Source organism: Lissotriton vulgaris, chromosome 2_1, assembly GCF_964263255.1.
Source record: "Lissotriton vulgaris chromosome 2_1, aLisVul1.2, whole genome shotgun sequence".
Taxonomy (NCBI): domain Eukaryota; kingdom Metazoa; phylum Chordata; class Amphibia; order Caudata; family Salamandridae; genus Lissotriton; species Lissotriton vulgaris.
Genome location: NC_141687.1, coordinates 1,707,922,665 through 1,707,939,630, shown reverse-complemented (window position 1 = coordinate 1,707,939,630; position 16,966 = coordinate 1,707,922,665). Strand labels below are relative to the sequence as shown.

At 40.7% G+C, this 16,966-nt stretch overlaps 1 protein-coding gene across 5 annotated transcripts in view; it reads left to right on the top strand.

Annotated features, from left to right (window-relative positions):
* The window catches only part of ANO9 (anoctamin 9), a 586,191-nt gene that overhangs the window by 268,378 nt on the left and 300,847 nt on the right, over positions 1-16,966 (top strand). For 3 of the 5 annotated variants that reach the window (XM_086957696.1, XM_086957699.1, XM_086957697.1), the window contains exons 6-8: positions 4,828-4,872; positions 6,314-6,352; positions 7,229-7,287. In XM_086957696.1, the coding sequence (XP_086813822.1) occupies positions 4,828-4,872; positions 6,314-6,352; positions 7,229-7,287 (143 nt within the window). The remainder of the gene's footprint in view (positions 1-4,827; positions 4,873-6,313; positions 6,353-7,228; positions 7,288-16,966) is intronic. The other 2 variants (XM_086957698.1, XM_086957700.1) reach the window with 1 other exon arrangement.

Here is a 16,966-nt window from a genome sequence, read left to right as displayed (position 1 = left end):
TGCTGCGTCGAGCATGGTGAAACGTTTATATGGTTGGGTAACCTTGGACCCTGTGTGCACCGCCGCGTTGTTGTCCCGGTACTTCCAAGGAGGTGAAGCTGGATATATATATATATATATATATATATATATATATATATATATATATATATATATATATATATATATATATATATATATATATATACATATATACATATATATATATATATATACATATATATATACATATATAAAATCATACTCTCATCTATACCGTAAAAAAAAAACTGGCTCAAGGAGGCCACTGCCAGTACAATGGACTCTGAGAAGTGCAACCTCCCAGGTTTTCAAAGGGACAGGCTCCTTTTTTTCACTCTATTTTCAGTGTAAGCCTATCAGGCTGCAATTTTATCTTCATTTCCTCAGCTGAAAGATTTTTTTATTGTATTTGGATGCTGCAATCTAGACATTTGATATTAACCTGGAAGATTATTGTGAACAGTCAGAGCAAAATAAGGCCTGTGTCAGGCTTCCAACTCACTGATCTGAAAATGAACTTATGAACAGGGACAATCTATAATGCTGTTTCCAATGAAGAAAACTTTGCAGAAAGGTCATCAGGGATCCGCACATGCTTTAAGCATTTAGGACTCCTACGTTGATTCCTGCCATGCTACAGGTACGTAACCTACTCTTCTCCCTGTATTCTGCACCACTTGTGCACATTTCTGCATTATCTTAATGTATTTTGTAGTACTCCACTAGCTTGCAGGGTTAGGTTTCACTTTTTAATTTCCATAGGAAACCAGATCCAATGGTCGGGGTTTAATGTAAAGTGAATTTATTGTACATAACTTTAGGTACTATTCAAATAGTTTATCATATTGGACCCTCACTATACATCTAACAAGTTGGAGGGAATGAGATGAAGGAATATAAACACACTTACTTTTGAAAACAAATTCTGTTTGCAAAGTCCTAAAAACCCAAAGAGTATCCCCATCCCTGTCTTTGGAATAGCACAGCAATCAGACTCCTACCTGTTCAGGATACGCTTTGACGTCATGTTGTCCTATGCTCTTGTCTCTTGGGTTACTCCGACGTTGATGCCTAAAACCAGCACCCGCCACTTAAAAGAGTCACCTTAAGGTAGTTTCCCCTTCTAAAAATGAAGTCCTTGGTGTTATTTTGTTTTATTATTTTGTGGTTGACAGGTTTCTGGCTATTCATCAAATGCAAAAAGAGAGAATCGGACGGAAAATATGCAAATATGCAATTAATTTAGAATATTTAGTAGGGAGTGTTTGAAAATAATTTCTTTCAATGTAAATGGGTTAAATAATAAAAAGAAAATGCGGGCTATAGAAATGTGGATCAAGACCGAAAATCCTTCTGTAATGCTGTTACAGGAGACACATATCCCATCTCCAAAACTCGATGAATTTTCAATGTTTAAGACTTGGGCCTCAGATTGAGGATTTTCCTCGCTTTCTGAATCTCAGCAAGGGGTTGCCATATTTCTTAATAAGAATATCTATGCTGAAATTATACAAACAGAAGGGGGGGGGGCTCAGGGCGTTGGTGCTGGGCTACATGTAAGATCAAAAATAGACAGAGACCCATTACTTTTGTAAGCTTTTATGCACCAGTAGATGATAACTCTAGAGCCTATGAAGATCTGTTCCAATCTTTACTGATGGTGGCAGGAGATATTGTCATCGGAGGTGATTTTAATGTCCTCATGAATTTAAAGTTGGATTCAACTACTCAATCAAGGAAGCAGCTTAAACCTAAATCACTGAAAACCATTCTTAACTATAAAATAACACTAGACCTTTGTGATCCATGGCGTACACAAAACCCGTCAAAAAAAGAATACACATATTGGTCAGGGAGATTTAAGACGTCTTTTCGGATTGATTTATTTCTAGCTTCTAGACAACTTAATTTGCGTCACCAAAGGACTCTAAATAACGGGTTCTCTGATCACGCAATGTTAGTCATTGAGTTTGCTTTAGTTTGCTTTAGGAAAAAACTTAAAAACTCCTAAACGTTGGGTGTTTAATAAAACATATTTGAATGACGAAACATGGGTCGCTTCATTAAAATCAGAGATCAGAGATTTTGTCTCTCGCAATGTTGAAACAGCCCCACTTAATATTGTCTGGGATGCCTTAAAGGCTTTCATTCGTGGAGTCGTGATAGGTAAAGTGATGCAGCGGTACTGACAGCCACTAGATCCAACAAGATCTCGTTGGAACAAAGAATACAAGTGCTAAGCGATTTAAGGCAGCTCAACCCCTCTCGTAGTATTCAAAACCAACTAAATGAAGCAAAAAGGGAACTCAGTGCAATTTTCTATGCCCAGAGCGAGGAGATTTTTCGGAGTCAATCTCAGAAAATATATGAAGAGAGCAACTTTACTGGGAAGTTTTTAGCCTGGCAGGTCAGAGAGCAAGCGGCCGCAAATCTGATAAGAGGTTTAAAATGCCCAGTGACCCATATAGATACAGCAGATTCGGCTGAGATAGGGAGGATAATGCTTACCCATTACAATAATATTTATAGTCAGCAACATAGAATAGACCAGCAAAAGTTAACTGACTTCTTAGAAAAGCACGCATTGCCTTCTCTCCCCCAAACGGAACAATTGACACTGGCGAGTCCATTTTCTATGGAAGAAATAGAATTGGTAGTGAAAGACCTTCCAAATGGTAAGGCCTGTGGCCCAGACGGTCTGCCCGCTGAGTTTTATAAAGTTTTTTCTGTTCCTTTTCCGATATTTTTTTGCAATTATTAAATTCTATGCTGGAAGGAGGCCCAATACCAGATTCTTTTCGGGAAGGAACAGTGGTGAGCTTTTTGAAGAAGGGGAAAGAAGCCAAAGATCCAAACTCATATCGACCCATTACCTTATTAAATTCCGATTACAAAATTGCTACAAAACTACTATCTTCGCGTTTTAACCAAATATCATCAGATTTGATCCATCCTGATCAGAACGGTTTTATTGCAGGCAGGCAACTGATCACAAATACGCGTTATTTGATTGAGGCTTTAGATTACTTTGAGACACGGGGGATTCCAGCATTAATTTTGTTATTAGATGCTGAAAAAGCTTTTGATTTGGTGGTTTGGGAGACACTTTTATTATTTTGCAATATTTTGGTATTCCAGATAAAATTATAAACCAAATCCAGAATCTCTATACTGGTGCCAAAGCCAATGAAATCATAAATACAGTAATGGTTGGATCAGTTTTAGTCAAGCGGGGCACGAGGCAAGGTTGCCCATTATCACCCGTTCTTTTTGCGTTTTTTATTGAACCCTTAGCAGTTGCAATTCGGAATTGCGTTAATGTTCTCCCTCCCGTTCCTTTAATGGCTAAGATCAAACTATACGCTGATGATATAATGCTTTAAATTAAACCTGAATTACAATCGCAAGTACAGGTACTCCAGATTTTTGAGGAATTTGAGGCTTTGGGGGGGGGGGTATCGGATCAATAAAAAAAAAACGGAAATTTTGTTATGTGGAGGCAGAGACTTAGAACTGCATCTGGATATAAGTTGATGTATTAATACTAAATCTAAAAGATACCTTGGGGTTTTTTTCTCTGCTTCAGCCAAAGATCTGTATAAGCTTAATGTTGACCCCCTTCTTCAAAAGATACGTGTAATGTTTGCGCAGTGGAACTCACTGCCATTGTCGATCCTTGGCCGGGTCGCTTTGATAAAAATGTCCGCTCTCCCTCTATTTAACTTCTTGTTTTCTACCATCTCTTGTTTTTTGCCAGGAGTTTTTTTTTCTAGGGTAGAATATCTGTTTTCGGCTTTTGTCTGGGCAAAAGAAAACACCCCGAACACGGCACTCTCTATGAGGAATCGGATCAAGGAGGTCTCTCCTTGCCAAATCTTAGGGATTACTATAATGCATATTTCGCACAGTATTTGTCAAGATTTAAAAACCAAACTCAAGACCAAAATCTATTTATAAATTTCTTTTTTGATTTAATTTGCATTGAAAATCAGATACCTCCCCCCTGCAGATACTTAAATCTCCCAAATTAGTTCGCCATAAGACACTGTTATGTTATGTTTAGAAACGTTGCGCTATGCTTAAAAGATATTCTCTTCCCCTCTTTAACTCAAAAACCCTGCTGTCTAGCATGTTTCCGTTCATAGGGATTAAAGGAGGGTCAGAGATAGCTGAAAGTTGGGCCAGGGCAAGATTTACTAAAGTAATCGATTTAAAAAAAAATGGATTATGGATAACCCCGATAGAGATGGCACGTTTAATTCACGGGAACTTTTTGTTGGTCGGGTCTTATAATATGATTTATAAAACTCTGGGGCAATTGGATCCCACACAGTTCAATCAGCCAACCCAATTGGCCAATGAACTGTTTGTGAATGAAGGTGCAAGGAAACCCAGGATTGGAAGCGCTGTTTAGCACAGAGTAGGGAGGTGGATTTAAGCCTAAAAGCAATCAAAAAATGTCAGTAACAAGAATATCATGTATTATCTTTGAATACCTGGAGGACTATCAACAAATTTAATTTTAATACAGTACGGGGTGCCTATTGGCGTAGAATGTTATTTTTTGGCAAATGGTTATTGTACCGTACACCTGCGGCCATTTCTAAAATGTATGTAAATCATTTACCCAACTGTTTCAGATGTCTACAACATGCTCCGGCCAACTGGTCCCATGTAATGGTTCATTGCACTATAATCAGGGTATTCTGGGATGAAATTTTTGTTTTCTTTCAAACCTATTATAAGATTATGATTTCCTTAAATGTAAAATTGATGCCTAATTCTGTTTTGTTTTCTTAAACTTAGATGAAAATAAAAAAGGAAGACTTGATGGCGAAAAAACAGAACCAGGTTTGTGCTTTGCAAAATCCCTCTCTTTTAAATTCTACGTTTGCAATTTCTGCAAGCAGATGTTAAGTTTGTGCTCAGCTTCCTGTGTTGTTTTTTCCTAGTGGTACCACAACTGGTGAGCTATAAACAATAGTGGATTACATTCTGAATGGAAAAGACCACCATAGAAGTAGAGTGATAATACAAGCATTCATAATCAAAACATATCTGACTGGGGGCCAGGTACACAAATGTCTTGGTTTTTTCAGCATCTCCTCAATGATTAGCCATTTTTTCTAAACTGTAACAGATATACTAAATCAACCTAACGTGTGTCGGATGTACTAATCTGACAAAGAATAAATCGGATTTGCTTTTGAATATCTGCAACTGCAGCGATGGAGGTCTGCATGAGACAATGGACCTTAATCTCTGCGTTCATATTCCCTAAATGCAATTATTGCTGCCCTGGACCCACGCAAGCTCAGTCATTTGTATTTTAAAGTACCTATTCACATTAAATGCATATCTTTGTTCATCAGGCTCCACCTGGCTTCTCCCTTCTTAATGGCAGCCTTACATTAAGAACCATAACTGGCAGCATAGTATTCTATGCAGCATTTCAGTACACAAGGACCAAGCAGTGACATAGGCCAAGATCGACTGAAGTTAAACACCAGATTCGTATGCTAAGGACTAGATCTGGAATGACGCTTGCTTATGGTTTCCTGAAGGTTGTTTTGACCATCTACGGTATGTATGCACTAGTGAATTCTGAAGAAAACTCCTTTACATCATTGAACGACCTGCCACAGCTATGGAATTGTCCATATTGTTCTTTTGCGTATCATGTCATGGCTTCCACCTGAAGTCACAGAGCTGAATAACAAGGCACTTTGTTTTTCAATCTAAATTCCAAACCTTAACCTTTGTGGCGTTCCTATACAGAATGGGCACTACATCCACAAACCTAACAAAACCAAGATCATTCCTACTGGGAAAAATCCCCTCACAAACAAGCTGCCCATTCAATATTCTACAAATATAAGGAAAATCACCTCTGAGTGAAGCTGCCGTCATTTTCCAGGAGGAAGATCCTAATATATAGAGGGACATTTTTAAACTTTATTTTTATGAAGTTTGACTTCCAAATTGTGGTAGAGCAATCTGGGAATAGAGATCCAATACCTTTGTCTCGTCAAGCTGCTTTGAAGAATGGTTCAGCTTTTGAGGAAAGCGTGTAGCCTTCTGATAGTGGGATTGAGATCAGACCCGGGTGAGAAATAACGCAAGGACTAAGCAGTGAATGGCACCAGACTTGGAACAAGTGTGTCAAATTGGATTTGTAGCTATTGGGGGGAAGCAGAGGAAAGCAAGAATGCAATGTAGAAACGTATTATTCTGTGTCTGACTTTATACAAGATTTTTCAAAGTCTAAGTATGTAATCACCTTATTTTGTAGATTCACATTTTTGCTTACTTTCGCAAAAAAAGTCAACAGGTCAGTTTTGCAGGACCTATTTTGCTTAGTACATTCTAATTCATACTAATATGAACTGTTGTCTGTCCAATAACGTTCTTCGTAATGATTTCTAAATCAGGTATTAAAATATGTGCCTTTCATTGATAATTTCTTACTTTTCTTCTTTCTTACATGTTGGTGCCAGATCTCCTTCTGCCATGATTGATTGTCCTCACAAATGATAAGTCTATACCTTTGCCCTTAAATCTGTGAGAACTACCCGAGGGATACCATCCTGGGCTGCCATCTTGTGATAGTGGCTTGTGTTGGTGACTCGGATTGCATCCATCCTTATAACCTTTATTTGCGCTTACTGTCCGGTCATAATTTGAATGTTGTCTGACTCAGTATTCGGAGTCTACATCATGACCATTGATTGACGTGACCAGATGCTCTCAAGCTATCTCCATGACATATTAGATAGCACTGGGTGCTTTCTTCCCACAGCCATATATATTGTCATTGGGTGCTTGAACTTCATTGGATAACATGAATTCTCCTAAATGTCAATGAGAAATCTACTTCTTTTGGTCCTACTTTTTAATCTGTTTGAAATCACTCTGAACCTACAATAGGATTATCAAATTTGTCTGACCTAAATTGAATGTGTTCTCTTAATATTACCTTAACTTGTGCTTCTCTTAACTGGGAGCTGTATAAGTGCAGTTGCCACCCTATGATTGACCTAATCGATTGAGTCATTGAGTGTTTGTTTTACTTACCTACCAGTGCTGCATGCTTTCCATAAATTATTCTGCATGACCTAACTGAGTACTCACATGCTCTAACAATCGTTCTTAAAATATTTTCAGGATTCATAAATGATCTCACTTTCTATATTTGCTTTGTTGTTAGAGAAACTGGAGCAGCTGATACAAGACAAAGTGTTTGAAGCTGTATTTCCACTCCATGATGTAAGCAACCTATCTCAATGGTACACTTTTTCGTTTATGTGGAAAATGCGGGAAGCAGAGGTGCGGGTACTGATAGGACGACGGTATCAGTTGACAGGATATCAGGATTTATAAGGGTGGACACATGTATGTGTGAGCGTATAGAGTATAGCGTTGATGATGACATGCAGGCAATCAGTAATGTCTTTCATCAGTAAGGGTGGTCAAATGAGTCCGCAGTTGCCTCCACTGCCAAAATGGATATGCATGCCCTCAGCATCACCACCACATAAAAAAATGGGGAGCACAGATCACAAATTGCTGCTTTATTTACTTATAGAAACACAGATAGGATGTTTTTTTGTTGCTTCACTTTCTATAAGATAAGCTTTAGTAGATGATGGTTTATGATTTTCTTTTATTTGAATAATGTTGTGTTTGGTTCTGTATAAGAGCACAGTAAGGTACTGCATTGTTTGACAAGACAAGCTTAATAGGAGAGCACAGGGGTCTTTTACCCTGCAGTGCTTGTATTTAAGTGTAATGCACAGAGTCTCTATTGGTCTTAGGGATGTTGTTTTTGATGGTGAGGTAAAGAGAAACCCAAGTTATGTAGATGTTTCCCATTAGAGAATTGTAGATAGTCTCCACTGGTCAAGCCAAATTGTGTTTTATGACAAAGGCTTCATTGCGGTATAGAAGTGTCCCAGTATTTCCAGACCTGTGACTGCAAGTCATAGGTCTGGGCCCAGAAACACCAGTCTCTGTTTACCAAGTGCAGATCTGCACTCAGCGAAACTATGGGCAGACACCGTGGGCAGGCGCAGAGGCCAAGCCTTCTCCACGGCCAATTTCCCATATTCTGCTCCTGACTCCATGATGCCATTTATCATCTACTTATATAGCATGTGGCACTTCGCTCTGGAAAAGGGCCATTATTTTGCCCAGAAGTGGGTATTACATATAGAAAGGAAGCCAGTATTCCTGGGTCGTCTTTTTAAAGTCCATTTCGGGTAGAACAGAACGCAGTGCCCGTTATTTGGTGTGGGGGATAACAGCAATAGTCAGAATTCTGCATCTCCATAGCAAGTAACAGCCAATTCGAAATGTGGCAGTAGGTAGATAGTCTGTTCTCTTCTGGTGAAGTTATGTATGAGGATGCATCAGTTTGCATGTATAGGATATTGTGATTGATTGTAAGGTAGCGACTTTCTGTTGCCATTAATTGCTGAGGTATGAGGCTACTGCAAAGGTTTAATCTGGAAGTTGTGTTTGAGGGCACAATGGGAGGTTAGTATATGGCCAGTAAAATGTTCTTTTACAACAAACGTGATGGTTGTTTTTGTTCTGGAGGAGTTATGTCAAATGGTGCAATAGAGGGCAATCATTGTGGAGAATGCTGTGTTGCAAGGGAAGGGGCTACAGAGGTTCCAGTTGAATGCTGTATGTAAAGGTGAATTGAAGCCTATCAGTTGCTCTGGTTGGATTGAATGTGAAGGTATGACAGGAGTGAAGAATGTATACGTTAATGGTGTACATGGTTTTTTTCGTTGGTCCAGAGGAATAGCGTAAGAAGATATTGCAATGGATTTGCTTTTATCTGAAACATCCTGTGGTTCGAGTTACAGTACTTGACATTGCCATTTAAAGCGACAGTTGATAGCTGGTGCTCTATGCACTCCAGTGTAAGATTATGACATTCGGGTTCCAGGCATCTCAGTGGTACCTCATGCCCTCATGCTCCAGCCTTTGTAATGCTGATAAATAAACATTCATTTGTAAACCTAATACTGCCAACTTGTAGTAACAAGCTAAAATTGTGCTATACGTGTCTGCATATTTGCTCTGAAGTCAGATCTTTGAGTTCTTAGGCAAATCAGTCTTGACCCTGTTCTTCATGGGAACAGTCCAGCCCGAACTGCCAAGCCAAGTCCTCCCTGGACTGAAAACAAGCATCCTGGGACCGGTTTCGGGGCATCACCCCATATCAACTAGGCTAGCTTGAAGCCAGTGGCGCAGTGAGCACGGGACCCACGTCTGGGCATACCCTTACCACTTAGGGTGACAAAAGCAAAAGGCACAAATGATGGAGGGAATGCTGAACAATACAAACATTCACCCCACGTCACAAAGATCTGGGCTTAACTCATTGTTCTTTTGCTCACCACACCACCCTAATTTGGACCCAGCCATATGCAAATCAGTCTTGATCCTGTTCCTCATGGGAACAGTCCAGCCCTAACAGGCATGTCAGGTGTTCTCTCTACCGGAACCAAGCATCCTGAAACTGGTTACAGGGCATCACTCCTCATCAGCCAGGCTAGCTTGAATTCAGTGGTGCAGTGAGCACAGGACCCATCTTCTGGGCATACCCTTCCCACTCAGGCGATAAAAGCAAAAGGAACAAATGATGGACGGAATGCTGAACAATGCAAACAGTAACTACCAAATCACAAAGTTCTGGGTTTAACCCATTGTTCTTTTGTTCAACAGGCCCCCCCATTTTGGACACAGTCATATGCAAATCAGTCTTGACCTTGTTCCTCATGGGAACAGTCCAACCTGAATTGCCAAGCCAGGTCTTCCCTGGACAGGAAACAAGCATCCTGCAACCGGTTTCGGGGCATCACCGCATATCAGCCAGGCTAGCTTGAATCTCTTTGCAACTTTCTAAAAGTGCCATTTTCAGAATTTCGAGTTAAAATCTGACTTTAGCATTAAATAAGGTTTTATATTACAATTCTTTTGAGAACAAACATGAAATTTCTTCCTGCTCCCAAACAAGATTTAGCACTTATTGAATGAAAAAAGCTAACCCAATGTTATCCTAAGGGAGAGCTAGGCCTCACAGTAGTGAAAAACAAATGTAGGACTTTTTCACCACCAGGACATGGAATACGTAAAAGTATATGTACAACTTTTTAAATACAATGCATCCTGCCCTGTGGGCTGTTTAAAGCCTGCTTTAGGGGGTGACATATTGTATCTAAAAAGGAAGTTTAGGCCTGGCAAAACTTAGATTTTGCCAGGTTGAATTGGCAGTTTAAAAATGCATACAGGACTAGTAGCATTTAACTTACAGGCCCTGGTTACATGTAGTACCAATTTACCAGGGACTTATAAGTAAAATAAACGTGCAAATTGAATGTAAGCTATTTTTACCATGTTTAAGGGAGTGAGCACAAGCACTTTAGCACTGGGTAGCAGTGGTAAAGTGTGCAGAGTCTTAATGCCAACAAAAAACCCAATCCAGGAAAAGGAGAGGTGAAGGCAAACGTTTAGGACCAAGTCAACACTTCTCTAGATGGCTGGGGATCACATCTCCTGGATATAGGATCAGTGGCACATGGTCGGCAAATGTAATACACCTTCAAATCAATGTCCTAGAGCTAAGGGCTATTGCATTAGGCATACAGGCATCCCTCCCAAGGATCACAGGGAGTTCAGGACTGAACAAACTGACATCACTACGTCCATGCATTAAATAAACAAACCAGGAGGAACACCATCTCATCCCCTCTCTGAAGAAATGTTATTGATATGGGAGTGCGCCATTAGAGTCCACATCCAATTACAGCCGAGCACCTTGTAGGAGTGAAACGTGCTTGGGCCATCACTCTCAGGGATATATCAAAATAATGGCATGAGGGGGAGTTAAACAAAACTCAAAAGGACTAAATTCTTAACTGCTGGGGCAAACAAAATCTAGATCTCTTTGCAACTGACCAAACCAAAAATGCTGTCATTACACCAGGAGGTACACTCTTCGGGGATCATCGGGTAATGCATTTTTGATAGCATAGCCAGAGATCTTTGTGCTTTTCCCCTACCTCTCCTAATACCAAAGGTGTTGAACACAAAAAGAGGGAACCCTGCTGCCTCATACTGCTTGCCCCAAGGTGACAGACGCAAAATGGTGCACAGAGCTACTCCTCCGCTCAGAACAGCATCTAATTATGCTCCCATTTCTGCATGGTCTTCTAGCTCAAAATGAAGGTCAGATCTTTCACCCAAACCCAGAAGCATTGAGTATGTCTGCTTGTCTCCTGAATACAATGAATTCTGCCTCTTAGACATTCCCCATGCGCATTATACATATATGGTGCAATCAACATTGCTTGCATCCATTTTCTTCTGTCCCATATCAGAGCAAACTGTGGATTAGCCATATCGCTGGTCCAATCAACCCATAAACTCATTTCTTAAAGGTCTTATTAGGGTCTTGCCATCAGTGAGGTATCCAGCATCTCCATGGCAACTTAAAACTACTATGCCAACATATGAGGAATCTGTTTGAATAAAAATGGATTTAAAATATCTACCTTGGAAAATCACTTTCCATTTTGCCTCAAATAAGTGAAATTCAACCATTTATGATTAATTAACACTACTTGCAATAACGATGTTTATCACCAAAGTGGCATCAGTCTTCCATTTAAACAAACCAATAGTTCTTTCAAGAATCCTGTTATTACAGCAGAAAGAGCACTGAATACAATGGACGTAAGGATTTTCAACTTTTATTTAGTCAAGGCAAAGCACTTCAGGTTGACTGACCATTTTCTTGCAGCTATAGTCCTACTAGAAATGGACAATCTCAATCAAAGCAAAGTATAGCACGGGGTGGGCATAGGGTACTCTCATAATAGGTCTGGCCGTCCTTCACAAGAGAACTACTCATTCTAGAAGAAGTGTGCCCACATCAACTACCCTGTTAGCTGGAGTGCCTCTTAAGGACATTTACAGGAGACAAACTGGAAAACGGGCACCATGCAACTTAATTGCCTGGACTCAACAGTGCAGAGAGATGTTGCAGTGGGGCAGGCGGTTCTACAACATCTCTTGAAGTGAATCATTATGTTAATTTAAATACCTCTCAAAGTTGTGCAATGAAATATGGGGTGTGGTCGCCCACTTTTACAATTGGTGTTCTATGAGCTTGCTTCTGATTGGTTGAAGTGCGGTTCTTTTGGAATGTTGTAAATAGGCTAATAACGTGACCATGATAAAACTTTTCAGATTATATTTAACATTAGACTGCTCACGTTGTCTACAGTGGTAATTTTTAGCTCGATGGCAGGGATAATTCAAGCATGTGAATCTATAAAAGATTTTAGACTAGAGAGCTATAGTTGCAGGTAAGTAGTCTTTTTCTTCTGGCAAATGCAGTTACCTCCTACAGAGTGGTCTATGGCGGCTCTGAAGGTATATTGAGTCACTATGGAGAACTTAAAGGCCATCTTTACTAATAAAAGTAATGTTTCCCTACTAACGCATATCACTCAATGACCCTCATCTCTGACTGTCTCACCAACTTTTTTTCCCACATGCCTCACCCTCAGTAAATGCTGTTTAACATCCTTCTGTGATCCATTCCTTTGCCTTTGTCATATGTCCCTGTGTTTACTGCCTCTGCTTGTCAAATTTGCCTAAACGTCCTGCTGTACTTACTTCCTTCTTTAGGTTTAAATCTTTTTTAATGGTTATATAAAACAGAACTAGCGATAGTCAGAAGCAAGTTATCAGGGTGAATGTCATGATTATTCAACAATCCCAACACCCCGACCTACACCACTCCTCCCTTTGCCCCCCTCCCCCCTCCCCAGGGGAGTGACCCGTGTTGGATAAAGGTATTGGTAATCTCCCAGAGGAATATGGGAATGTCAGTGTGTCCTTACGTAGAGCTGGTAGGGCACTCCGTAAGGTGCAGAAGGCATGAGCATTTAGGGCAAGTAAGCTCACGGTACTCCAAGCTCAGTAGGGAGGGAAATGGGTGCCACAGGTCTGGAAAAGATTACCCTTGATTTAGTAACGATAGGGAGATAATCTCCATGCAAAGCCCATACTATAGTCTATGCAGCCATCCCTGATAAGCAGAACCCTGTTCCGAACCCCAGAGAGACAGCATGTTCTGCAATGCCACGCCCAGAGCGAGGCCAATCTGTCTACCTCTGTGTGACTTAAGTGGGAATGTGAGTGCATTAGGTTAGCCAAGAATGACATAGGTGGGGAAGCGAGGTAGTTGTGTATCGAAGTGGGTGTCTATATCGTCCCAGTAGGATGTGAGTTTGGGACAGTCCCACAGCAAATGAGTTAATGTGCCCAGAGAGCCACAGTCGCACCAGCAGTCAGGCTTGCAGGTTGTGTTTCCTTTGTGTAGTCTGGGGGTGTAAGATACCTAAGTAGCTATTTTGGTTGCTGTTTTAATGTAAGCTGTAGAGCTCTGTGATGAGACAAGCATTTGAGGTTTTAGAAAGCGGTCACTTTTCATAGGGGGTGAGGTGCTGTTGTACATTGGGGCGAATCGAAATAGTGCATCACCCAGTGTCGTACTTGGTTGTAGCAGAAGGGTTCAGAATCCGGAATGGTGAGGTCCGAATGAAGACTCTCAAAAGGTTGAAGTCCCTCCCCATCGAAGAGTTGGCCTATTGATCTGCATCCTCGGTGGTTCCAGAGGTGAAAAGCCCTGGTGTCAAGATCTGAGGTGAAGTCAGGATTGTTCATTATGGGTGTCAGAGGCGATGGGAAGAAAGTAAGTCTGCACTTCTTCGATGCCAAATCCCAGGCCGTTAAGATAGGTTTTGTAATGCGGAGAGATACAGGCTTCTGGGGCCTTTGGATCTGTGGAGGAAGGGGATCCTCTATAGAGATCCATGAAAAACCAATGTTTTTCGAATCCGTTGCACGACCATTCCAATAGTGTTTGAAGTTGCATAGCCTTTTTGCTTCCTACTTTGAAAGGTTGGAAATATACTGTGCCCAATTTAATTGATTTCTTTTGGAATGTATCAAGTATATCAATAGATGACCTACAACGTAGAAATAAAAAATAGGATACGACATAGGCGGCCAACCTAACCCAATCAACCATTAATGGAGAACAAAAAAGAACAGGAACTGAAGAGCCTCAACACCCATCACCTTCCTCAAATTGAGTGAATCAACCCTTCATTCGTTGCATGTCATTAGGATACCTCCTATGGAGCAGTTTCGGTATACAAGCCCCCAAGTGACAATCATCAGTACATGTACAGATAGCGACCCTGCAGGCATCAATAATGTTAATGTTGCGACCACTGGCACAGAGAGACAACAGTTTTACCAACATATGACAGAGACCCCAGGTACCATCTAGTTGGATTTTCATTCGTGTGACTTGAGAATTCTAGTTAAAGTATCTCACAAATGATGGCAGATTTGGCACATATGTTTCTCAGAGTGTCGCTACTGCAGACCATCTATGCACATTATTAACCTAACTCCTCTATATCATACGAGAGGAAGTCCTACTACATAAAACCTCTGATACGTTAACACCAACACAAGATCAAGAAACTTGATCTACAGTTTCAATTTCTTCTTATAGAAGATCAGAAATAGGAGATAAATCTGTAGAATTATGGAGAGAAAGGATCCCTGCAACAGCCTCTTCAACTAAAGTGACATAATTCCAGGTCTTAAACAGCAGTGACAGAGAATGGCGACCTAGAGAAGGGCAGATAGATGTGGTGAAAAGCATTAAGCTGTATGTATTTAATTCACACTTTAGTTTGCGGAGGGAGAACACATGGTGGAAGTGATGGCCCGGCTACTATAGTCAAAGAAGTGGGGAAGGGGGTAAGGAAGTCGCCCAATAGGAAATCAGTATGATTGTCCTATAGGCCAGTCCGACTCGGGGGGGGGGGGGGCATGGGCAAGAGTTGTCATTGTCAAAATGGGTCTGCGCAACAATTAGAGGCTGAGACCCTTTAAAGACAACAAGAAATTTGCCCAGATGGTGTTGAAATGTGTTGGAATGGCAAAATAATGAAGTATCCAAGCTTGACTATAGCAACACCCTATACCTTGGTGCACCCGCCTTCATTATACACAAAATACTACTCATCCTAAATGCTGCTGCAAGTCTTCTTCTCCGCCTGGACCCCAGAAAAGGAGTGACTCTAATCCTACAATCATTCCACTGGCTACCTATAGCTAGAAGGCAATGTTTAATGAAATGTCCACAGAGCCTCCCAAGAAAAAGGACTGCTGTACCTAGTTAATTAAACTCAAGCAATACAAACCAAACAGAACACTGCACTACAGGCTTACACCGCTTAATATCATATCACCTTACCATAAGAAATCCGTAGGAGGCAGCCCTTTCTCAGGACAAGCCGCCAAGCTCTGAAACTCATTACTAGCACATATAGGAAGCACCCAATTCCATTAACACTTTTGAACACAATTACAAATGTGCTATTTCCTAGCTAAATGCACCACCAGCCTCCTGACAACAGAGCCAAGAAAACAGCTGCACCATCAAGCGCAAACCTCAGTTTACAACCTAAGAACTGCAAATAACTCAACCAGCAACCTACTTTTATTATGCGAGTAAGCAAGCAAACATTGCTGGCCTACTGTTTTATGTGGAATTATATAGTTATGTACTTCCAAATATAATAGTTATGGCCCACAATTATACTAAAACGATAATATGCAGCAGTCAGCTACAAATTGTAACTTATACCTACTAAATTCACATAAGACATATCTGCTATGAGGGCTTTCCATCACCAGCACTGTACAGCCAAACACCACCAAATGAACCAGCATGGAATAACTTTAGAGATCTGTCACACATTTCTGGACAATTTTGGAGAACTTTAATATAGTCCATTCACTGCAGGTCCCAAATATCTATACAATCTGACCGTTATTATATATCTCATATAGACACTGAAATATGGGATGATGATATAAAAAATGTCATTCCCAACAGATCTTGCCACTTCTCTCTTTCTCCAGCCAAGCCCTTCAGGAACAGTACTATACACAAAATCTCAAAATTTCTGATTGGGCAACCCAGAAATACCATAAAGGCACCAGCAGAGCTGTTCAAAACTACCAGAATTGTGAAAACTATAAAACTCTGTGTCAGCCAAAAAACTGCTAACGTTGTTTCCCATAACACGACAATCGCACTTCAGTGGTCATTGTGCACGACATGGAAACACTTCCTGCATAGGATAAAAAAAAGCTTTTTGCCTGGCTGTGGCTCAGCTCAAACCACAGCCAGGCCTCCCAAATATTCCTTCTCTGCATGGCAAAGTGATTTGGTTGCTGCATCAGCACAATGGTCATGTTTGCACTAGTCCTGGGCGTGAAAATCCACTCGGCTCATGAAGTTTGCAGAGTTTTTCCCTCTGCACGTAGCAGAGGGAAACCCCAGGCCTAGTTTGCACATTATTTTTGCTTTTGTCTGATGTGAATCTCTCATGTTATTGCTGCCAACAGGTTCAAGATACATTTCAGACAAAAGCGAAAAATTACTGTGCATCTTCAGTTGCTTCCAGCTGCTCACTTTGGCACATAGGGACCAGGTTCGAGGAGTCTCCTTGTCAACTCAACATCCTGTTATTCTGGGCAAATAACAAATTTCCCTGTATCTAAAAAAATTAATATGACTTTGTGTAATGTAACTGGTGCTCGCATAAAACTGCAAAAAAAAAACGTTTAAGACGTTTACAACATGTACAGCTCTTATAGACCTGTGAGATCAGACTTCAGCGGATTCCAATTGCACAGTTTCAATCAATCAATCAATAAAATTTGTAAAGCGCGCTACTCACCCGTAAAGCTCTCAAGGCGCTGGGGGGGAGGGGTCGCTACTGCTCGAACAGCCAGGTCTTGAGTTGTTTCCTGATGGAGAGATGGGCCA